At 41.7% G+C, this 25,188-nt stretch overlaps 1 protein-coding gene across 8 annotated transcripts in view; it reads left to right on the top strand.

The window, feature by feature from the left end:
• ANKS1B (ankyrin repeat and sterile alpha motif domain containing 1B) overlaps nt 1–25,188 on the top strand; it is an 857,966-nt gene that overhangs the window by 818,687 nt on the left and 14,091 nt on the right. For all 8 annotated transcript variants that reach the window (XM_010989991.3, XM_010989990.3, XM_031462969.2 and 5 more), the window contains 3 exons: nt 3,242–3,253; nt 4,142–4,228; nt 11,260–11,397. In XM_010989991.3, the coding sequence (XP_010988293.3) occupies nt 3,242–3,253; nt 4,142–4,228; nt 11,260–11,397 (237 nt within the window). The remainder of the gene's footprint in view (nt 1–3,241; nt 3,254–4,141; nt 4,229–11,259; nt 11,398–25,188) is intronic.

Raw genomic sequence — 25,188 nt, 5'->3', positions numbered from 1 at the left:
TTTGGGAGTGTTCCCTCCTCTTCAGTCTCTTGAAGGAGTTTGAGAAGGATTGATATAAATTCTTTGTATGCTTTGTAGAATTCCCCAGTGAAGCCATCCAGTCCTAGACTTTTGTTTGCAGGGACTCTTTTTTAAAATTACAGATTGTATTTCACTTCTAGTGATAGGTCTGTTCAAATTATCTATTTATTCTTGATTCAGTTTTGGTGGGCTATATGTTTCTAGAAACTTGTCCATTTCTTCTAGGTTGTTCAACTTGTTGGCTTATAATTGTTCCTAGTATTCTCTTACGGTTTTTTGTATTTCTCTGGTATCAGTTGTGCTCTCTCCTCTTTCATTTCTCACTTTTTTAATTTGGGTCCTCTCTTTTCTTTGTGGTGAGCCTGGCCAGAGGTCAGTTTTGTTTACTCTTTCAAAGAATCAGTTCTCGCTTTTATTGACTTTTTTCTATCGTTCTTTATCTCTATTTTATTTATTTCATCTCTGATCTTTATTATTTCCTTCCTCCTGCTGACTTTAGGTTTTGTTTATTCTTTTTTCTAATTCTTTGAGGTAGTGGGTTAGGTTGTTTGAGATTTTTCTTGTTTTTTGAGGAAGGAAAAATGACTATCCTTTATCTTTGTTCAGCTTGGCTGAGCGTGCGATGTGAAATCTTTCTGTCTGTACAGAAATCACTGCTTGCGCCTTCATTTCAACCTAAGAGCCTATGTCCTGACCTGCCTATCTTCCCAGCTCTGCAATCCCCTCGCTGGCATTAATTGCACAATTCATTGTGTTCTTTTCTATGTCTGCTGCCACCATTCTCCTGCAGCTGCTCTTGATAAAATCAGCAACAGTTGCCCAAGCCAGTGGTTTCACCCAGGAAACCCATTAAAAGTGGCAGCTCCTATGTGTGCCAGCCACTGTGCTAGGCACAGATTTTTAGGTCTTTTTAGTCCTTGTGGCATTGGGCACTGCTCCCACCATCTAAGGAATCTTCTCCTTGACTTTATGATACTGCTCTTAGGCTTCTTCTAGCTCTGTTTGTAGTACCTTCACCAACTCTTCTTTCTACCTCATTTCTTAAGTATTACATGTATTATTCTGTTCACTCTTAAGCCACCTTATCTGCTCCCATCTCCTCAGCCACCTGCTCAGTGTGGTTGGGTTTCCAGGTCTGATTCTTCTTGTCTTCTACTGGACATCTCCACCTGATTATCAAACTAATCATCACATTCAAAAGGGTTTCTTGCAAAAGCATCTTCTCCTCTAGTGTTCCTTATTTCAGTTAATGGCCTCTTCCTCTGCGGCATCCTCCTGCTCACCCATCTTCCACGGCAGATCAGCTAGCAGGTCTTTTCCATTCTTTCTCATCAGAATTGTGCTTCCCCTTCCATTCTCCAGAGTGTCTACTTCAACTCGGATTCTTAAGGTCTCCCATTTGAATTTATACTACACTTTCCTGCCTCCCTGCATTCAGCCTCTAGCTATTCCAGTCCATCTAGTCACCAGAACTATTTTTCTGCAACACAGATCTGATCATGTCACTCTCTACTTAAAAGGTTCCAATGGATCCTAGTTTGAGAGAGTAAGTCACAATCTTCCAAATCTACTGTACCAGCCTCATCTCCCACCAGTGACCCAAACCCGCCATATTACTTCTCATTTCCAGCTATGCATATTTGTACATTGATTCTGCTGGTAAAATAGCCTCTTTTGTCATCTTCTGCCACCTGGAAAATTCCTATCCATCCTTTAAGATCCAGATCAATCACCCCTAGCCAGCAACACTGGCTTGTTGAATGAATGGATGAAGTGTTTGTTGAATGAATGGATGAGTGAAGACTCACTCCACTCCCTCATGCAAAGTGAGGCTCTTCCTGCTTAGCACTCTGGAGGCACTCTGCTCATGGCTCTGTCACATTCGTCAACATTTGTGCTGCATCAGACCAAGCCAGGAGTGGTGACGTGTACTTCATTTGCTGCCTCTGCCTCTCCTAGCCTTTCCCAGCCCTCTTTACCAGAACCCGACACAGGCTCAGCATCCTCAGCACAGACGGCCACTGAAGCAGACTAGAGCTGGCACACAATTTGAGGTCTGCCGGACATCCCCTGAAGGAGACTGCATTTTTCCAGCACATCTGCCACCTATATAACCACTCAATTGCTGAATGAATGATAAATGGGTTTTTTTTCCTTTGGGGATTTTTCTTCTCATCCTCAATAAAATGTTGATATTTGAGTTGTACATTAGGCATATATTATTTGATGTTACAGATAGACCTGTCCACAAGAGTGTATTCACAGCAAGAGGTGGGCACAGTGATTTGTTGAAATCCACCGTTAACTCTTTGCAAGGAGCTCTTCACACATTCACACACGTCAGCCCAAACCACTCCATGTTGCCGCTATAGCCCTCTCTTCAGGGTTCAGCCCACCGCCTTGCTTTGCCATCAGCACCCGGCGTGTTACTTCTTCTAGCCTTGCTTTTGACTTATCTTGCACATTTTAGAGTTGGTTGAATAAAGCATTGAAAAAGATAAAAGTATCTAGCCTTATGCTCCAGTTTCATAATATCTCTTGTTGGCAATGACAGAAGAAACCTGGTGAGTCTGGGTAATTTTAAAACTGGTTAAAAAGCACTTTGAGGGAGCTGCTTTTTTTCTATACTGTCTGAAACACAATATTAAATAGTGGTACTCTTAGTAATCCATTTTCTTTGTCTTTGACATGGGTATAGTAGCTATCAAAAAGATGTGTCAAAACAACCAGGAAAATGTGAGACACCTTTTCCGTGGTTCAAATGAAGGATGAAATATACTTATGGCTGAGTTCCATGAGCTTCATTCACACTATCCAGCTTTCTTTCATTCTGGTCACATTCCAGAATTTAAAAATGGAAAATGGGTAATGTAAATGAAGAAATCAAGAAAGTTCATATTTTCTCTCGATTCCCTTCATATACAGAAGACAGCTGGTTGGGGAACATTCAAAGCAGAAGGCTCTCACATGTCAGTCATAATCAGACTGTGCAGTGCAGTAAACAGAGTGAGAAAACAGAAACAGAGAATCAGGGTCTGTGAAAGCCAGCAGCAGTCTCTAAAATAAGTGTCACTACATCTACATATATCTGTAGACCTCTTCTCTTTACTTTTTAATGAGTTTGTGCTGTTGGTGAATCACTGAAATGGTTTCCTCTCACCTTTTTATGTATTTTCTCTCCGATTATGTTCTCACCTGTCTCCTGCGGAAAATCTATCAGGCTAACTGTCAGGTAGGTTCTTCTTGATGTTTAATGTGCTTATGAGGAATAGCCATCACAAGAAATGAAGTAAACAGACCGTGGGTGACCTCTGATGTATGAGGAAACTAAACAGGAAAGGCAAATGCTAAATTATGGAGAAACTTTGCAGTTTCATAAAACCTGTTGAGGCTGCAAAATCTAAGCACATTCAGTCAGTGTGAACATCTATCAGAAGAACTTAGCCTCTGGGAATATAGCAGCTCTAAATGATACAGTAGGTTACCTGCGTGGTCTGGTTTTGCTGTGACTCAAAATACAGACTCCCTCAGGAGGGCTTTGATAGAGTGGTATTATATTCTATGTGGCCACGAGCAGTTCTGCTGTAAATATACTGTCATCTTTTGTAGATGTGGCCAGGTTCAAGAAAAATTCACAGTGATGTATTTTAAATCCCTGTTTTAAGGGCATACTCAGACATGCCCCATGCCTTGAAGAAAGAAACTAGGAAGAAAGGAGGGGTGGTAGTATATATTTTGTTCATGCTAAACTTACCCTTGGAGTGCACCCTGACATGGCTTCACTCTATTCAAAAGAGCAGTCGCTTGAAATTGCAGTAGGAGACAGAGTTGTTCGTTTCTCCCCTTGGTGTCAGGGACAAGGAGTGTCCCTTCACCCACATGAAGCAGCAGAACAAGCTTTTTAGAGCCTCAAGTGCAAGACAGACTTCATAAACCCAAACCATGGATAAGCCCAAGAGAAGAGACATACATTCAAATTAGAGTATGTTTGGTGTGTGTGTGATGTGTGTGTATGTTGTTTTGAACTTGAGCACATTTTTCTCTTTCAAGAGGAAAAATTATGTGCTACAGTTGCCATGCAACACAGGCTGCTCTAACAGCTTTCTAATTTTAATTTCAGAAGTCTACAGAGCAAATGAAGAAGGTCCCTACCATTATTCTTTCAGTCTCTTATAAAGGAGTCAAATTTATTGATGCAACAAATAAGGTGAGTACTGCACCTCTCTTCGGTTTAGACACCAGATACAGTCCTGAGTAAATGATCTAGAGTCCTTTGCTTCCCGTTGTACCTGACATTCCTCCATTTTAATCACTCCCCACCCCCTGCCATCATGCTCCCTGAATGCAACTGTAGATATACACACACACTCATGGGCACGTTGCATTTGGGGGACTTGATCTAGGAGTCCTACACATATTTCACTTTCTCTTTTCTGTGGTAGCTTCTGTAATAGACTGTAGCCACTCATTATCTAGCATGTCCTTTTGGATCAAGAGAACATTAAAGCAGAAAAAAATAATCATGTCTAGAATGAAAATGCACCACTGTTATCATTCCTCCATCAGAGGAAGTGTCACTGGGTGAAAGGCTAGAACGTTTGTCTTTCCGTTTCTCTAGAGTCAGGCATGTCCTTTCTTCGATGTAGGTAGTGAATCCCTGACACCAGGAACATGTCCTCTGGCTTTTACATCATATAATTGCATTTCACTCTCAACCGTTGAGACAGAAGAGAGGGTTTCAACTGTATTGTTTTAAGAGACAGAAAAACTCAGGCCGTGCTGTGACTCTGCTGACTTGTGCTCACAGTGAACAGTTTGTGGACTCTGAGGTTGAGTATAGACAACTGGGTTGCATTTTACTTAGAAAGTGTCCTTTCTTAGTGAGGGTGACAGAGTACTGGTGCTAGACGAGAAAGTTTGGGTGTGACCACTCTCACCCTCCATAGGCTCAAACCTGACTGGCTCCTCCTCACAAACCCCCAGATGTCCCTGTGTTTCATTCTTGGCCATTCCAATCGATAAAGTATAGAAAGAAGGGAAGTGAGGTACTCCCACTGGGAAACACCATTTGTTTTCTGGGCTGCTTACCCAGTGCTCCCAGCTGTACCCACTTCCATTTTGGAGAAAGGAAATAAGTCATGAAACAGGTGAACTTGAACAATGGTAATTTAGGATCAGGGCAACCGGATTTAGAGACAGTCTTTTCTGTCTGTGATAAACCTGAGCATCTGAATCAGCCCATTCAGAGTTTTCCCCATTTGTTTTCTGTAACGAAGAAGATTGCTGCGTCAGCAGTCAGATAAGCCCAGGCTCTCCAGTCTGCTTAGGAAAACAGCCTCGCCGTTTCACAAGCAGTTCTGAAACCAAAGCAGAAAGCTGATAGCCCAGCCTGATCGTGCTAGCTGCTGACGTCCAAAGCACACTCGGAGTCAGGTGCCTTACGGGGAATGACAGCTTCAGCCCAGCAGTGTGTCATTGACAGTTACTGTTGTCAGATTAGAGTTGTGGAGACCCTAATCAGAAAAATCCCAATCGATTTGCTTTCTTATTTCTTGGAAGCAACCGTAGTTGCTGGTGCACAAACTCCCTCTATCCTTAGATTATAGTCAGTTGGTTTAAAAAGTTTCAAAACTTTATGGAACTCTTCACTGAAGATGCCACTGCTGTCATTGTATCTAAATGTTAAGAAAGGCTTTGGTATTTGGATGTTTCTTTTCCTAACCTGGAGCAGTCATCTCTACCCCATTTGCATTTGAAAACCATGGATGACAACATATTTTCACCGTATGAGCTGAATACTCTCTTAGATTAACAACCTGAGCAGGCTTGGATTCTGACAGTTTCTAAATGAATGGTGTTTGCCCTGAGAAGTTTCCAGAGTCTTAAGGCCGTCATCCCATGAAGCTGGTGTTACAAGTGGATGTACCTGTGTTAATGCCATCATCTCTAACCCACTGTCCACAATCAGAGGAAGGAGAGAGCTCCGTTGGTTCTGTGGCATTTTGCTTGCAGACACATCGAGGGCCATAGAGCTTGATCGCCTAGACTTTGAGGAGAAGCTTCTGCTTCAGTCACCAGGACTGAGATGAGTTACCCATATATCTCTGCTCACTGATGACTGCTCTTTGGAAATATGAGCACCAAACGATATGCAAAGGTAATCTTGTGAATAAAGACACAAAATAAAGACAGCACGCATGTCTTTCCAGCCCTTGCAGTGTGAGCCTCAGCCTATTTTCAAAATCTAGAGCAAAGGCAAAGTGCATTTGTTGATGGCAGGTGGAGCCAGTGTCTCTAGGACTAGATGACAGCCTGTGCCTGGCTTTTTCGGGAATTTGAAGACATTGACTTCCATGCAGGTGGCTGTACAGGGTGCCCATCCCAGTGTCCTGGGAGATAGCTTATCTGCCCCAGTCTGATGGAGCTGGAGGGAGAGCAGTGCCCCGGAGCCCTAGTCCAGGAGTTGGTGTGTAAGAAACCAGAACAGAGAGCTTGTATTAGAAGGTAGAAGAAACAGTGTAAAGCTATGTTGCTGGAGTTTAACTGAGAAAGGCTGAGAAATGCCACACCAGCCGGGGCTGATGGCCTGGAGGATCCCCTGTTGAAAGACCATCCTCAAGTCGTGCTGTGAGAGGAACTGGGCTCACCTACCTCGATCCCAGTGGTGTCTGCAGTGATGTCGTGTGTGCCGCTCTGTCCAGTACGAAGACCAGCCTCTAATTAAGGCCTGCATCAGGAAAGGAGCAGATTGTTAAACTCCCTGTCCTGCTTTTGGTTTGTACCAGAGATGCCTCCCCTGGGCAGTGCTGTGAAGGGGGGCCACTTCTGTTTGAAGTGGAGGACTTGGGACGCATAGACATCTTTGGAGACCTCACTGTGTGAGGTGCTTGTGGCCACGAAGCCTGTAATAAGACACAACCACAAGTCACAGCTCACTGTTCACATTTGATGTTTTCATTGTACTTTGTTCTTAAACAGCCCTCCCCTAACCATCACGTCTCTCTAACCCTGCCCTGTCGAGAGAGAGAGGTGTTCAGCCTGCACTGGACAGTGGAATAACTGCAGGCCTCAGACCCCTCACTCAGCGGCTGTCCTGCAGTCACACAACCAGTTGGTTACAGAGAAAGACTAAAACTTGACTTTCTGGCTCCGTCACTGGGTGCTTTTTCTGTTACTCCACAGCTACCTTCCATGCGTTCTTTGGAGTGCAAGGATACTTCATTGTGTTTTAATGACTCTCCCATTCCTGTCGGCTCCCACTGGAAAGATGACCCCCGAGCAAAGCGCTTATTTCCTTTTACTCAAATAAAGAAGTGGCTTTGGCTGAGTTCATGGGGAAGAGTTAGGTGCCTAGTTACAAACTCGGAAATTTACTACCTAGCAACTCAGGAAACAAATTGAATCACAAAACCTGATTTAAGAAGGAAGAAACGAAGAATGGTCTTGGAACTTGGAATCGATTTCATACTAAAATGTTATAGATAAGTCACGCCAGCTTTCTGCAGGTCCATAGCCTGGAGGTCTCTCGAGCATGGCATTCTGCCAAGAGGACTGCAACTGTCTAGTTACAGATCCATCTTCAGATCAGTAGGGTCTTCTGAGCGGTTCCTACATCCAGCGTTTGGTGGAGGGTGGGTTGCACTTTGCCTTCTGCTCTGACCCCCTCCTCAGTCTCCCCATCCAGCTAAATAAGGAATGATGCGGTGCCTGGGTGTGTTGGTTGGTTTGTTTTGAATGCAAATTTCAACCAGGGCAGATGCTGGTTTTTTTAGGCACAGAATAACTTGGAACGTTTGCCCAAACAAGTGCCTGTTGTTTTTCAATCGCACATACTTCTAAGAAGCTCTGAGTCAAGTTAAGAGCCCGTTAAGCACGTGCACCGCTGTTACCTGCATTGCTCACTCTGCAGGTTGCTTCCAGGTGGCCCTTGGCCAGGGCCGCTGCCTCCGTGTCGGGGGGCACTCTCTGGAGGGGGGCTGCGTGGTCTCATTCAGAAAAGGCCTGGCCCGAGAAGGAGGAGACTCAGAGAAATGCCCTACCTGTCGGGGTCTGGAGGGGAGCCGGCAGAAGCCACTTTCTAGGATCCATCACTTCATTATCACACACACTTCTTAGAACCTGTCAGTTGGCTGGACCAAACAATTCTCTTGTACACCCACCAGCCAGACACGTCTTTAGGTGTTTCTCAACATGATGAAAGGCAACAGACAGGAAAAACAATCTCTCCCTGTTGAAAGAGACTGAGCTGCCAAGGCTTCTATCCCAAAGAACAGGCAGCCTGACCCCCTCCCCAGTCCTGTTCTCAAGCCTTTTAAAAGCCCTAGTCTCCCCAGAACACGCTTAGACTGGAAGGCTCAGTCGCATAAAAAGAGTCCACTTTCAACTGCGGTACATGACTTGTACCTCACGATGATGCCAGCTTTTAATTTGCGGAGGAGCCATTAATGGATGAACAGCAGAGGATGGAAAGAACGTATCCCTCCTTGAGTTCTTTTCTAAGGAGGAGACAGCCATGCAGTCTCCATTCCACCTACAGCTGTAGTATCCTAAGTCTCAGAAATCATCCTATGCTTGGAGACCTGGCCTCGCCATCCTGTAGGGTGGACGGTGCAGAGCGATGGCAGTGTTTCAGTAGCGAGATCCTGCATCCTCACCACATTGTAGCACCACAGATATATCAAGAACTTCTGTCCCAACACAGACCATCAGTGTGAATTCACTTAAAATCATTTTTTTAAGTGCCAGTTAGGATGAGTGCCAGTAAAATGAGTTATTCTTAACTAATGATAGAATGTTTTTATTAGCCTTCCTTTCCTCTAGTTTAGACCCTGGGAACAGAGGAGTAAAAGTTTCAGTGGTGGGAGAGGAGGCTGATTTGGGGATCAAGCAACACACCTTGGAGCTGAGATAGCCTGAGCTATTGGGGATTAGGGAAGTGGGGATTCCAGAAAATTGAGGGGAAAGGTCAAGAAAGACAGAGGGGAAATGTCTTAGTGCATTTAGGTTGCTGTAATAGATGACCATAGGTTGGGTTGCTTAAACAGTGAACATTTATTTCTCAGTTCTGGAGGCTGGAAAGTCCAAGATGAAGTCAGCAGATACTGAATCTTCAGTATCTGATGAGAGCCCTTTCCCTGCTTCATAACCGGCCGTCTTCCTGCTGTGTCCTCACGTGGCAGAGAGAGCCATCTAGCTCTCTTGCCTCTTCTTACAAAGACACTAATCCCATTCATGAGGGCCCTGCCGTCATGACCTAATCACCCAAAGGCCCACCTCCAATCACCATCACACTGGGGGTTAGGATTTCAAGATATGAACTTGGGGAGGACACAGACATGCAGTTCATAATTAAAAAGAGACCCCCAAAGACACACTTTGCCTACTTTACAATTTTTCCCTGGGCCACAATGCTGTCACATACCATTGAAAATCATTGAGTGACATCTTGTGAATTGGCAAGGTTCAGGGAATTCAATGCAACAAAAATCACAGGGCACTTTTCACTGTAACCCTTTCCCGAGAAGTTGATCCACCTTATGCTATTAAAAAATCTCAAGAACACAAAATGCTAGTTTAGTTAAAAGTTGGAGCCAACGCTCTATTTCCAGTAATAGTGGATCCTGAACAGCTGAGATCAAATCCACACAGGCTCCGCAAAGTAATAGCAGCCCCAATTAAAATGATGGTGGAGGCTCTCAGCACCTGCTAACATTGTACCTGGAAAGACTGTGTAGATCTTACTAATTTTAAATTTAGGACTCACAAATTCCTATTTCGTTTTCTACTTGAAGAGATGCTATCTGAGTGGCAGAAGAAGACCATGACCTTCTATTTTGAAACTCTGTCTTGCAGCAGGATGGTACTTGTTTATGGGATTCTGATTTCAATCTGAGTTATTTTTGACAGCGCTGCATGTGGTGTCAACATACAGAGCCACTGTGGAGAATGCCTTAATTTAATTTTCTTTTATGTGTTAATTCTGTAATTGGTTCCCAAGCACACAGGGTAGAGTGAGGGGCGTGAAGTACTTGCCGGGGGTGCTGGCAGGGAAGGACATTTTGCAAGCATTGTCAGGCTTGATGGGCATACTCAGAGCATTCTATTCGCTTGGGTTATTTAAGACTGTGCAATTACAAAGTAATTAGGGTAAAAGCATTGAGGCTTTTAGATCTATGACGACTGCAGATAAACATAAATGGGATATTATGAGATTAAGAAGTGATTGCATAATTATGTGAAATTTTTTGCTTCTTAAGTACATCGATGTATCAAAAGAAGTTTCTAACAGGGTTTGCAGCCCAGAGGATGCTCCTTGGTTATTCTGTGCTTTGGGATAATGGTACTTAAACCTTTCCTCACTTACTTCCCACTGGTTATTCTTAGAGGCAGGTTGGGATGAGGGGGCTGTTAGGGAGATGGCATGAAAAAAATGCTAGCGAGGAAAAAAATGAAATGATGTGAAAGCAGTGAAAGGTGGGCACAAGGGGCATTGCAGCCTGAACTCTGCAGTCAGACAGCCCCCTAATTTCGGACCCAGCTCCACCACCTGCCCTGCATAAGGCATTTACACTCTCCGAGTACCGATTCCCCCCCCCCACCCCCCCGTGAGATGACGACCATGACCCTAGCACCCACTCAGCATCATACCCGGCAGATATGGTTAGCAAAGCACTGTTGTCCCCAGGGCCCTGCCTCAAGCATGCAGCACGGTGCCTCCCTCATCCCCCCTACACCTTAGTCTCCACGGAGTCTTCAAGAGAGACAGCGCCTTGACACTGTCCTCTACCTGCCCTGGCTCTGGGCACGTGGGGCAGCACAAGACGCTGGGCAGAAGGGGAACCAGCCTCCCGGCAGGCAGAGTGTAACAGGCAATCTGAGTTAGCAGGAGGCGGCAGGGACTCTCACAGGTGTACGTGGGAAATGGAAACAGCAAGCTGCTTAGTAATTACTGTTTTTTTTTAAAGCATCTGCCCCCTCATACTGCTGCTTCACACAGCACCGATGAGAACCACTGCTCCAGGATGGGACTATTTCAGGTTGTATTTAATTGAATGAAAACATTCCTTCCAGACCTGGTGTACCTTTGTCCACAGATAGTGCATTGGGTCACTCCAAATGTTGTTGGTCTGGAACGTTCTAGGAAGGGGGAAAGCAGCTGCTTTCCAGGTCATTTGCCTTGGTTCTAAAATATGCTGGTTTGCAGAGGAAAACAATGGTCATTTATGTCATTTCTTCCAGAACATAATTGCTGAGCATGAAATTCGTAATATCTCCTGTGCTGCCCAGGACCCGGAAGACCTCTCAACGTTTGCTTATATCACAAAAGATTTGAAGTCCAATCACCACTACTGCCACGTGTTTACTGCCTTCGATGTGGTGAGTAATGACCCTATTTGGACAGACTAAATATTTCCCTGAATGTACTTGGACTTGATTGAAAGTTAAACTTGCAATTGAGATGCTTGGCTTGTTTATCAAGGATTGAGGTTTACCTGGTCTAAGGTCTTTTGCAGACTCAGCTTTTCTGAGCTTTTCTTATATTTTCACTCGTCCATTGAATTTAGAACTCCACTTGTATCTAGTATCTGAACTGCCATTGCTCAATCACTAACTTCACTTTTCAAATTTGACGAATTCCTTTCCTGGTACCAAAATACGGTAAATTTGTTCCAGCCTTTTGGTTCCTTCACTCAGTATTTTGGTTTCTCTGGTGACCATTTCTAAGTAGTAGTGCATGATAGTCTAGGTTTTTTTGGAAGAAAAATAAATTTCAATACCTCATGTAATATTTGTGCTTTTCTAGATTGAATAGTAGTTAAAGTAGACATCTATAAATAATAATTGGGAACACCAAGGTTTGGACCATTTAAATACGGCCCATATTCAGAAGTTAGTCTTGTAATGGCATCCTTGTGCTTTTACACCGCTCATAGTCTTGTTTGTTAAGTCTAAAGACTAGCCCGTATATTACAGACTTGGAAAATGAAAGCAGTTCTATAATAACAGTGTTACTTCAAGATATATGTACCTTCAAGACGGTACAAATTACTTGAGGACAACTCTACTACGTAGTGCCTTGGGCATTCTACATTTGAAGCAGACAGAACAGAGACAGCTACAACCAGGAAATAATTTGTAATCAGAAGAATTCTAAAATGTCACTTAAATTTGTCAGTTCTGCTCTGCTCAAGTTTTACAACACACATGTTTAAAGAGTTACACAGAAACTGCAGTGTAATATATTCTTGGGAGGCTGACCCACAGTTCAGTGTCGTGGGTTAGACCGCTAGAAGCAATCTTGTTCCGTTCTGGTGAACTCCCATGGACCAAGGGCCACCGTAACCCAGAATTGACCCCTTTCTAAGGTATGTTAGGCTCATGCCCAGAGCTTTTTATCATGCTACTTGTGGCCCATCCTTTTCAATTTTAGAAGGTTGAAAAACAGGAAAAAATGCTCATAGTGCCTTTAAATGTTTTCTCTATTTTGGGAGGCATGAGGTGAATAATGTACAGGTGCTACACGTTAATAGTGAGGGCTGCAGAGCAAAGCCCTCAAAGGCCGCTCTTAATACCGTGGGATGCATTTCTTTGCATGGGATCAACGGTGTTGATTAAAGCCATTTCAGCATTAGGTTTCTGGTGCTTAGACACAACTTGCCGTTCTTTCTACAATGCAGTTGTTTCTTTAAACAGCAAAATTCCATTCTGTCTACATATATTTTGGTTTGCATGATACACCTTTGTGGGAGTTGCCAGGTGTCACAGAAAGAACCAGCTGCTCAGAGTGCACTTCTTGACTCGCTGCCTGTTCCCTGATCTTAGGTGAGTTACAGGACCTTTCTGAGTCCTGATTTCCTTTGTCTGTAAAACAGGCACAAGGATCTGTCCCTCACAGGCTTTCACCAGGACTGAAATGATGAACGTAGGTAGAGCGCTCAGAAACAGTGCGTGTTGGATGTTAATTTCCTCTCCTTGCCTACCGACCTCACAGCTCACAGCCTGACCTTTTTCTGCTAAAAGACATAAGATAGAGTTGCCAGAAGTGTATTTATGGTCTGAAGTTTTCCCACTGCCCTTGTAAAGGAACAAAAAAAATAGAAGAATAAATAAAATGGAAGCAATAGAGAGAAAGCATAGACTCTGCAGGCCTTATATTGGTCTGTTGCTTCTATACGTGTTTTCATCAAATGTCAGTATTAATACTCCAGCACTTGTCAGGATGAATTCTGGTCTTTCTTTGACTCTTGCAGTGTTTCTTTCTAAATTGGTTTTAGAGTAATATGTAATTTGCCTTCATAAGAGTATCCAAAACATTGTTCTCTCTTTTTTTCTTAATTGAAGTATAGTCAGTTTATAATGTCTCGATTTTTGGTGTACAACATAATACTTCAGTCATATAGGAACATACATATATTTGTTTTCATATTCTTTTTCACCATAAGTTACTACAAGATATTGAATATAGTTCCCTGTGCTATACAGTAGAAACTTGTTTTAGTATCTGTAGATCTCGAACTCCCAATTTATCCTTTCTCACCCCCTCCCCCCCGGTAACCGTAAGTTTGTTTTCTATGTCTGTGGGTCTGTTTCTGTTTTGTAGATAAGTGCATTTGTCTTTTTTTTTTTTTTTTAGATTCCACATATGAGTGATATCATATGGTATTTTTCTTTCTCCTGGCTTACTTCACTTAGAATGACATTCCCCAGGGCCATCCATGTTGCTGCAAATGGCATTATTTTATTACTTTTATGGCTTAGTAGTATTCCATTGTATAAATATACCACATTGTATAATATACAGCTTTATCCAGTCATCTGTGAATGGACATTTAGGTTGTTTCCATGTCTTAGCTATTGTAAATAGTGCTGCTATGAACATTGGGGTGCAGGTGCCCTTTTGAATTAAGATTCCCTCTGGATATATGCCCAGGAGTGGGATTGCTGGATCATATGGTAAGTCTATTTTTAGTCTTTTGAGGAATCTCCATACTGTTTTCCACAGTGGCTGCACCAGACTGCATTCCCACCAACAGTGTAGGAGGGCTCCCTTTTCTCCACACTCTCTCCAGCATTTATCATTTGTGGACTTTTGAATGATGGCCATTCTGACTGGTGTGAGGTGATACCACATTGTAGTTTTGATTTGCATTTCTGTGATAATTAGTGATATTGAGCATTTTTTCATATGCCTGTTGGCTATTTGTATGTCTTCACTGGAGAATTGCTTGTTTAGGTCTTCTGCCCATTGTTGGATTGGGTTGTTTTTTTTCTTAAGTTGTATGAACTGTTTATATATTCTGTAAGTTAAGCCCTTGTCAGTCTCATCTTTTGCAGATATTTTCTCCCATTCCGTAGGTTGTCATTTTGTTTTGCTTATACCATGGTGTTTTGATTACTGTAGCTCTGTAGTATTGTCTGAAGCCTGGGAAGATTACTCCTCCCGCATCATTCTTTTTCTTCAGTAATGCTTTGGCAATTCTAGGTCTTTTGTGATTCCATATAAATTTTAGGATTATTTGTTCTAGTTCTGTGAAAAACGTCCTGGGTAATTTGATAGGGATCACATTAAATCTATAGATTGCTTTGGGTAGTATGGCCATTTTAACAATATTGATTCTTCAAATCCAAGAGCATGGGATATCTTTCCATTTCTTTAAATAATCTTTAATTTCCTTAGTCAATGCAAAACGTTGTTCTCTTTTCAAACTAAAAATGATACCCATGGGTCATTTGGCCCCTTGAGTTTTTTAGCTTATGTATATTTGACGCAAGGTCACTGAGATGAAATGTGGAGGAAAAATGGTCAACTGTTTAGTTTTAAGATCAACATGATGTCCCTTATACATTTGGAAAACATGTGGAGAGTTGCCTCATCTTTTATCTTTTCATCCAGATGTTTGATTTATTGTAGACATTCACTTGCTTAGGAGTCTGGTATCAGCTCCAAAGGATTTTTTATCTTACACCACAAATCCACCATTTTTATCCTCTCTAGGTGAACAGTTTGTCTAACTTAAAAAATAGTAACAAAGGCCAGGAGCCTTGACCTGGGCCTTTGAGCAGTTTTGAGATGCACCAAGTTTTGCTTGCACTAAAAAAAAAAATCCTCTGAGCATGGATTTTGTATCTTTATGTAGGGCAGTTCAATATTCAGTCCAGTCTTGAAGCCTTAAAATTCTTTTGATCTGAATCAGTCCCCCATGCTGCCTAAGTGGCAAAAGAAAAGAAAAGAATACCTTGAGTATACATTTAATGTTTTAGCTGATCTGTATGAGTCAAATGCAGTTGTTGCTGCTTTGGCCTTGTATATCTTTTCTGGGCCACAAGATGTTTTTATGAATATCTGCTATTAAGAAATTTCAGTCATGTCTAGGAGACTTCCAATTTATGGAGAGCTGGATTTGAAATTCATTCATTTTCCCGTAGAAATCCTGTGGTCTGGGAAGGGAGGCCCAAGCCCTGCTACGAAAGTGAGCATGTGAATTTCACATAGTTCCTTTATTCCAGGATCGCAGAGCCTTCGGTGGGCTCAGACTCCAGGAGTGGGTGGAGTGCGCCATGTTTCAGAGTTCATTTGGCATGGTAGTCTTTTTGAGGGGAGAGCTCCTCACAGGGGTGGCGTTCTGCAGAACACACTTCAGGAGAAATTACACCTAATGATCTCTAAGCCTGTTTCCATTACTTAGAATCTGAGCTAAATTCAGCTTGTATAATTTTCAGTTTTAAATGACAGGTAGATGACAATTTAAAGGACAAGAGCAAAAACAGATTTAGGGTTCCCAAAACCCGGAGTACCTACCGCTGAGCCCCAGCCCTGCTCTATGTTCTGGACTCACTGTCGTACGCACTCTCTTGGCAGCGCATTTCTGGTCACCTCTTTAACAGGACACATCCCCTGCAGAACAAGAGGCTGCCCAAACTCCACCTTCCCGGTAGTGAAAACTTGAGGGAAGAACGTAGGAGTGGGTGGGAAAAAGGAATGTATTATGAGACCAGAAGTTATGAGGCTTCAAACAATGGGTTCAACTTTTCCCTCCTCCTCTCTTAATCTCAAATGAGTGAGGGGGATTCCACGCTGCTGGAATTTCAGGAGGGAGATTGGGTGCTTCAGTGGCCACCAGATCCCAAGGCTGCAGGGATCAACCATAAAGGGCACCATAGAAAAGAGACAGGTGTAACCAAGGTCGATCCTGGACACTATCATCTTCTATATATTCACTGAGTTAATTCTCTGACCTAGGAATTGAGACTGAGATAGGTGGATGAGAAGGATTTTGATGCATTCTCTGTGGGACTGTCAGATTTATTTTAAAAATCTGGGAGGGACCACATTCAATAGCTTTAAAATATGAAAGTTTTGTTTTTTTAAATAGCATTAAAAGCCATGACTGCTGCTAGACCCTGGCTAATTCTCACTGCTCTATAAAGAACACGTCTGCAGTCTTTGATATTTTTAAGCATGCTCATTTTTCTCTTACTTAAAACACCCAAATTCTGTAATCTTCAGTGCATGTGGCTTAGACTGGCTCAGGAATGTGTAGGAAATGTAGAAGTCTTGATGCTGGTGGGTGGTGAGTGTGGGAGACGAGGCTCCCTCTTTCCTGTTGTTGCTTGGCGGAATGTGGGCCATGAAAGAATCTAAATGGAGAGAAACAGATATGACAAAAATGCAGAAAATCAGTCATCACGGGGGACAGAATTTTATAGGGCTCTTCCATCGGTATGTACTAGCAAGATTAAACTTAGCTGAAGAAGGTCACCAGAGTCAACCACACTGTCGTGATCAGTTTAATGAAATTCCTGAGCCCTCTTTTTCTCCAGTTTTATTGATTGACAGTTGACATATAACACTGTATTTGTTTTAGGTGTACAACATAAGGATTTGATATATGTATATACTGCAAAATGATCAGCACAATAATTTAATATCCATCACCTCACATAGTTGTTACACATTGTTTTTTCTTGTGATAAGAACTTTAAGATTACTGTCTCAGCAGCTTTCAAATGTACAGTACAGCCATACCTCAAAGATACTGCAGGTTCGGTTCCAGACCACCACAATAAATCGCATATCATGATAAAGTCCCATGAATTTTTTGGTTTCCCAGTGCATACAGAAATTATGTTTACACTGTACTGTAGCCTGTTCAGTGTGCAATAATAGCGTTATGTCTCAAACTATGTATATGCCTTAATTTAAAAATACTTTATCGCTAAAAAATGTTAACCATCAGTCTGAGCCTGCAGCAAGTCATAATCTTTTTGCAATGGGAACATTAAAGATCTGATCACAGTTCACGGTAACAAATATAGTAGTAACGAAAAAGTGAAATATGGTGAGAATTAAGTGAGCAAATGCTGTTGGAAAAATGGTGCCAACAAACTTGCTTAATGCAGGATTGCCACAAACCTTAAATTAAAAAAAAAAAAAAACTATCTGCAAAACACAGTGAAGCAAAGCACAGTAAACTGAGGTGTGCCTGTGCGGAGCTGATAACTGTCGTCACCATGCTGCACGTAGCGTCCCCGGGACTTACTTATAACTGGAAGTTCGTGCCTTTTGATCATTCCTCCCTTTATTAAACTCTGAGATTATTTCCATGGAGTAGTGTGGGGTTCCTGATGGAAAGTATTTATGATTTACGTTGCAGAGATTGGCCCCCGAAGTGGGAACTTACAGGTGCAGAAGAACTTCAATTATTGTCGACGTTAGTTGACTTCTGACAATGAAATTAATACTGTGTGTGGAGCAAGGTGGTCTCTCATTCTGTTTCTCATTTTCTCCCCCTGAGAATGGCCCTCAACCTATTTGACTATGATACTATGAAAATAAATTGCAATGTAAGAAAATGTTGAAGTGCAGAAGAGCCCTTAAGATGGGACTGTTAACACTTTCCCTGGCTAGTCTCCCACTTACAAAGTAGCCACTGTTCTTTTTTTTATTCTCATTTATTATTTTTTAAATTAATATTTTTGGCTGAAGGTAATTATGTTTATTCATCTGTTTATTTAACGGAGGTACTATTACCAAGTCCATACTCATTCTGTTGCCACACAACAGACCAGTAAATTGGGAGACGAGGTGTTGGGGCAAGGAATAGTGACTTTATTCGGAAAGCCAGCAGACTGATGTCTTGGAGGACCATCCTCCTCCAGTCAGAATACAGGCTCCTTTTATTTAAAAACAACAACAACAACACAGGGCAGGGGGTGTGGTTGATTGTTGCAAACTTCTTGGTGTAGGAATTCTCTGTTCCTGCAGCTGCCCACGTGGGCCAAGTCATGGTGCTCCTGCAAAACCTCCAACAAAACAAATGTTATTCTCTGTTCTGCAACTTGTTACCTTTATGTGAGTGCAGAGCTAGCAAGACTAAGTCTAGGAAACAGGACTCAGTGGTCAAAGCCAAAGGAACAGATCCAGTATCGGGTCAGATTTGTTCTCCTCTATTACAGTACTAGGGCTTAAACCTGGGACCTTGTGCATGCTATGCATGCTCTCTACCACTGAGCTATACCCTCCCCACAACCTACTCTTAAGTAGAAGCCATTCCCTGCCCCTGAGCAGCCCCTGAAACTCAGCAAGTCGGGACCCTGCTCCCGAGAGCAGCCCCAGGGACCGAATCACAGAGGTAGCACTCCCACTCACCCTTACATACCACCACCCACCCCCACCAAAAGGGAAAATAGATTAACACTGCTGGGTTGCATTTATCCATACCCTCTCTCTATTGGCGTAACTCGTTGAGAATTAATCAAGTCACAAAGCCAAAGGTGGGTGAATATTCAGAGAAAAATAGTAAATTTTTTTCTCTCATACCTGTTTTTTGGAGAGAAGGGGGAATGGATGTTATCACAGCCTTACGTCAACCCCATTTTTTGTGAAGTTAGAAAGTAGGCATTCTGATTTCTTTTCACAGATTGTTTGGGAGCATTCATACATGTATTCATTATAGCCCCTCCCAAATGACTGAAATTCAAATGTCATGTCTAGGGGTGAGGCCTTTAGAATCAACCTAGTTTTGAATCCCAGGTCAGCACTTCGTTTCATAGTTTGGGCAAGAATGCCTCCAATCCTGTTTCCCCATCTGTAAAACAGAGGTAACAGTGGCACCCCTGCCTATGGTCATTGTAAGGATTAAGCGAGATCACGCACGTCTGTGTCCAGCACGTGGTGTTCAGTTGCTAGCTGCTGGTGACAGAGCAGCAGCAGCAGCAGCGGTTATGGGGGTAGTTGTGTTTTTTCTTGTCAGACCCCAGGTGACGATTTATGTCCCAGTTTTTGGTTTCCAACATGCGTTTGCTGTGGCAGAATCCCACCCCGAGGGGAAGAGTCCAGGTCTATGTGAAATAGATTTCTCCATTTATTGAGTGCCCACCGTGAGTCAGCCACACGGCCCTGCTCTCCTTCAGCAGCAGAAGGGGCAGAACAAGGAGTTGCAGTGAAAGCCTGTCCCGGCTGCCCTGCATTTGTGCGGCACCCAGCAGGCAGGGGCTCCCAGGGGAGGTGCGGGGGCTGGAGGCTGAGCAGTTGAGTTTGTGTGAACACGTGGCAACCTTGGAGGCGTGACGATTCGTTAATTCACTTTGGTAAGATGAGCTGAGGCATCTGCAGTTAGCAAAGAAAAAGTCATTTTTATCAACTGTGCCTGTTACGCCAAGGAAGTAGAATTGCCCATTTGAGAAAGATTTTTAACAAGGGTTAAAATTTGGTGAGCAAAAAGGGTCTTAAATTTGATAAGGTGTCCCTTCTTGAAGGCATCACAAGTTGGTGAAGGGTGTACTGTAGCTTCCACTAGGAGCTTTTACTTCTGAAGAGTAGGGAGGAGTTGAAATGGAGCAAATCTCTCTTCTGCACGCCCTTTCCCCATATCCCTGCCAAGTAGTAGGACAGACAGCCGTCCTGTTTCCCTTCTGCCCTGCAAACCAGCCCCTCAGCATGGGTGTGAGAGGCCTGTGGTCCGGCCCCCGTAGGCAGTGGTTGCATGTGGACAAGTGTGGGATCTCCATGGAGAACCGGAAATGTTGTAAGAAAGCAAGTCATGATTTAGCTAGCAGGGCCCAACCTCCTTTTACTCCTTCGCTGAGCTGATGACACTCATGTACTCAGAGTGAGGCTGAAGTTAAACTTTAGCAGGTGTGATGGAATGCTCAGCCACTTTCACATACCTGGTTTTTGAAGACCATTTAATGGCATGCAAAAACCATTCATGATTTAATATTGCATGAAAAAGCAACTTGTGAATCTACACATGAAGTAGAAGTCTGATTTTGTTTTTTAAATCACATATATAAATACTCATAGTTTATAAAAGTACTTGTGTATATATACAAATGTAAAAAAAAATTAAACCAAAATGTAACAGTGGCTATATCCCAGCAGTAGAATTTTACAGGTGATTTTTACTTTTCTTCTTCATGTATTTTCAAAAATTGCTAAGTGTACCTGTTATAATTAAGGAGAAATTTTTTTTTAATTGAAGTAAGCTGGTTTACAATGTTGTGTTAGTTTCAGGTGTACAGCAAAGTGATTCAGATATACATATACATATATATATTCTTTTTCAGATTTTTTTCCATTCTAGGTTATTACAAGATAATGAATATAGTTCCCTGTGCCTTGTTGCTTATCTGTTTTACAGTAATGTGCATGTTAATCCCCAACTCCTTGTTATCCCTCCCACCCCTTTCCCCTTTGGTAACCATAAGTTTATTTTCTATGTCTGTGAATCTATTTGTTCTATTAATAAGTTCATTTGTAAATTTTTTCAGATTCTATATAGAAGTGATATCATATATTTTGTCTTTCTCTGACTTACTTCACTTAATATGATAATCTCTAGGTCCATCCATGTTGCTGCAAATGGCATTATTTCTTTCTTTTTTATGGCTAAGTAACAGTCCATTGTGTGTGTGTGTGTGTGTACACACACACACACACAAACACCACATCTTCTTTACCCATACATCCGTCATTGAAAATTTAGGTTTGTTTCCATGTTTTGGCTATTTTAAGTAGTGCTGCTATGAACACTGAGGTGCACGTGCCTTTTCAAATTAGTTTTTTCCAGATACATGCCCAGGACTGGGATTGCTGGATCATATGGTAACCCTATTTTTAGTTTTTTAAGGAAACTCCATACTGTCCTCCATAGTGGCTGCCCAATTTACATTCCCACCAACAGTGTAGGAGGGTTCCTTTTTCTCCATATCCTCTCCAGCATTTATCGTTTGTGGACTTTTTAATGATGGCCGTTCTGACTGGTGTGAAGTGACACTTCACTGTGGTTTTGATTTGCATTTCTCTGATAATTAGCAATACTGAGCATCTTTTCATGTGCCCGTTGGCCATCTATATGTCTTCTTTGGATATACGTCTATGTAGGTCTTCTGCCTATTTTTTGATTGGGTTGTTTGTTTTTTTGATATTAAGCTTTATTAGCTCTTTGTATATTTTGAAAATTAATCCCATGTTGGTCTTGTCATTTGCAAATATTTTCTCTCATTCTGTAGGTTGTGTTTTCATTTTGTCTATAAATTTCTTTGCTGTACAAAGGCTTTTAAGTTTAATTAGGTCCCATTTTCTTATTTTTGCTTTTATTTCCATTACTTCAGAAGGCGGATCAAAAAAATATTGCTGTGATTTATGTCATAGTGCTCTGTCTGTGTTTTCCTTTAGGAGTTTTAGAGTATCCAGTCTTACATTTAGGTGTTTAATCCACTTTGAGTTTATTTTGGTATATGGTATTAGAGAATGTTCTTTTATATGTAGCTGTCCAGTTCCCAGCACTGCTTATTGAAGAGACTATCTTTTTTCCATTGTATATTCTTGCCTCCTTTGTTACAGATTTAGTTGATTATGAGTGCTTGGTTTTATTTCTGGGCTTTTCTATTCCGTTCCATTGATCTATGCGTCTGTTTTTGTGCCAGTACCATACTGTTTTGATTCCTGTTGCTTTGTAGTATAGCCTGAGGTCAGGGAGCCTGATTCCTCCAGCTCTGTGCTTTCTTAAGATTGTTTTGGCTATTTGGGGTCTTTTGTGTTTCCATACAAATTTTAAATTATTTGTTCTAGTTCTGTGAAAAATGCCATTGGTAATTTGATAGGAATCACACTGAATCTGTGTATTGCCTCAGGTAGTATGATCATTTTAACAACATTGATTCTTCTAATCTAAGAACATGGTATATCTTTCCATCTGTTTGTGTCGTCTTTAATTTCTTTCATCAGTGTGTTACAGTTTTCTGAGTACAGGTCTTTTGACTCCTTACGTAGGTTTATGCCTAAGTATTTTATTCTTTTTGATGCAACGGCAAATGGGATTGTTTCCTTTGTTTCTCTTTCTGACAATTTGTTATTAGTGTATAGAAACGCAGCTAACTTCTGTATGTTAATCTTGTATCCTGCAACTTTACTGACTTCATTGATGCGCCCCAGTAGTTTTCTGGTAGCATCTTTTGGACTTTCTGTGTATAGTATCATGTCACCTGCAGACAGTGACAGTTTTACTCCTTCCTTTACAATTTGGATTACTTTTATTTCTTTTTCTTCTCTGATTACTGTGGGGAGGAATTCCAAAACTACATAAAAGTGATGAGAGTGGGCATACTTACCTATTCTTGATCTTAGAGGGAATGCTTTCAGCTTTTCACCGTTGACTATGATGTTAATTGTGGACTTCTCATATATGGTCTTTATTATTGAGGTATGTTCCCTCTATGCCCACTTTCTGGAGTGTTTTTATCATAAATGGATGTTGAATTTTAGCAAAAGTTTTTTCTGCATCTGTTGAGATCATCATGATTTTCAGTCTTCAGTTTGTTAATGTGGTGTGTGTCACACTGTTTGACTTGCAGATACTGAAAAATCCCTGCATCCCTGGGATAAATTCCTTGTCATGGCGTATGATCCTTTTCATACTGTTGGAGTCAGTTTGCTAGTATTTTGTTCAGGATTTTTGCGTTTATGTTCATCAGTGATACTGGCTTGTAATTTTCTTTTTTTTGTGATTATCTTTGCCTGATTTTGGTATCAGGGTGATGGTGGCCTCACAGAATGAGTTTGGAAGTGTTCCTTCCTCTGCAGTGTTTTTTAAATTGAAGTATAGCTGATTTACAATGCTGTGTTAATTTCTGGTATATAGCATAGTGATTCATTTGTACATATATACATACTCCTTTTCATATTCTTTTTCATTATAGACTATTACACGGTATTAAATATAGTTCCGTGTGCTATACAGTAGGACCTTGATGTTTATCTATTTTGTATATAGTAGTTCATATCTGCAAATCCCAAAATCCCTCTCCACTCCTTTCCCACACCAGTAACCTTAAGTTTTCTATGTCTGTGAGTCTGTTTTATAAATAAGTTCATTTGTGTCTGTTTTTTTAATTGAACTAGTCAGTTACAATGTGTCAATCTCTGATGTTCAGCACAATGTCCCAGTCATACATATACATACATATATTTATTTTCACACTTTTTCCATTAAATGTTATTACAAGATATTGAACATATCTTGTAATATGTTCCCTGTGCTGTACAAAAGAAACTTTTAAAAATCTATTTTTATATATAGTGGCTAACATTTGTAAATCTTAAACTCCCAAATTTATCCCTTGCCACCATCTTTCCCAGGTAACTGTAAGATTGTTTACTAAGTCTGCAAGTCTGTTTCTGTTTTGTAGATGAGTTCGTGGTGTCTTTTTTTTTTTTTTTAAGATTCCACATATAAATGATATCATATGGTATTTTTCTTTCTCTTTCTGGCTTGCTTCACTTAGTATGACGATCTCCAGTTCCATTCATCTTGTTGCAAATGGCATTATTTCATTCCTTTTTATGACTGAGTAGTCAGAAGAGTAGGCATTAACTCTTCTCTAAATGTTTGGTAGAATTCACCTGTGAAGCCTATCTACTCCTGGACTTTTGTTTGTTGGGAGTTTTGTAATTACTGATTCAGTTTCAGTACTGGTCTGTTCATGTTGTGTATTTCTTCCTGGTTCAGTCTCAGGCGATTGTGCCTTTCTAAGAATTTGTTGATTTTATTGGCTTATAGTTGCTCATAGGGAAGAATATCAATTTCATGATTCTTCTAATTAGTTGAAATTAGCCCTAAAGAACCTATCTGCATTTTGCCCAGTTGCTGTGTCAGCCCTGCACTAGACAGGCGTCTTAGCAGAATGCTTAACATTTATTTCTTAACGCTAAAGACCTGTGATTGGGCAGTATTTGTTACTGTAAATACAATCTATCAAGATTAGTCTCAGACTTGTACTTGAGGGAACTAACTTGGTAGAGCTAAAGAGATGTCAGTGAATTCTGTGACTACGCCCAGAATATTCTCAGTTATTTTTGCCTCAAGACGTGGGTGAAGCAAGTTGTAGACAAAACTTACCCTGGCTCTTAAAAAACAAGAAGTATAAGCAAAATACAGCCAAGAGAAATGTGGCTTCTTTCTGGAAGATCCCACCATAGTCCCATATTGAAAAACACCTTCGTCTTCAGGCCTTAATGACATCCCTTGCATTGGTTTAGCGTTTGTTGACCCAGGTCTGCCTGTGGGAGAGAAGACAGGAGGAAAGAACTGGCTCTGGCCATCCTTAGGCACACATCTTTCCCTTAAGGTGCAAGTCCTCTTATTTTAGGGAGCCTCCTTTTTTCATTTCCTCCAACAAACATTTGTTGAGCACCTGATGTGTCTGTCCTAAGCCCTAGAGACACTCAGCCTGCTGGGGGAGTTGAACCTATAAAGAGAAAATCCTAATAAACGCCACGCAGTCGGTGGAGCTGCGCCTGAGGCACAGTGGAGCCACCAGAGTAGGGGCACCTTGCTGTTTTAACAGTAGGACCCACTGCCTAACAGTTACTGTTAAGCATTAAGTGAGGTAACACATCCGTGTGAGAGGAAGTCGGTGTGGTTGCAGTTCACCGATGGTCTGACTTGGTGCAGGGATCAAACCTGGCACAGCTACAAGAGTGGACTGATTGCATGTCCATAAGTTGATGTCCAGCATTTTCCAGCTGGGTTTGGTAGAAATTGGACAGTAGAAGATTTGACTCTTTGCTCTGTACTTGAAGTACAACTATTGGGGTTCCAGGTTAAAGGAAGAGTTGAGTATTCTAAAATTCAACTGATCAGATGCTAGAATTGACACCCAGTG

The sequence above is a fragment of the Camelus dromedarius genome, chromosome 11, assembly GCF_036321535.1.
Source record: "Camelus dromedarius isolate mCamDro1 chromosome 11, mCamDro1.pat, whole genome shotgun sequence".
In the NCBI taxonomy this organism is placed as follows: Eukaryota; Metazoa; Chordata; class Mammalia; order Artiodactyla; family Camelidae; genus Camelus; species Camelus dromedarius.
Note: the sequence above shows the minus strand (reverse complement) of the source record. Positions and strands in the feature narration are given on the sequence as shown.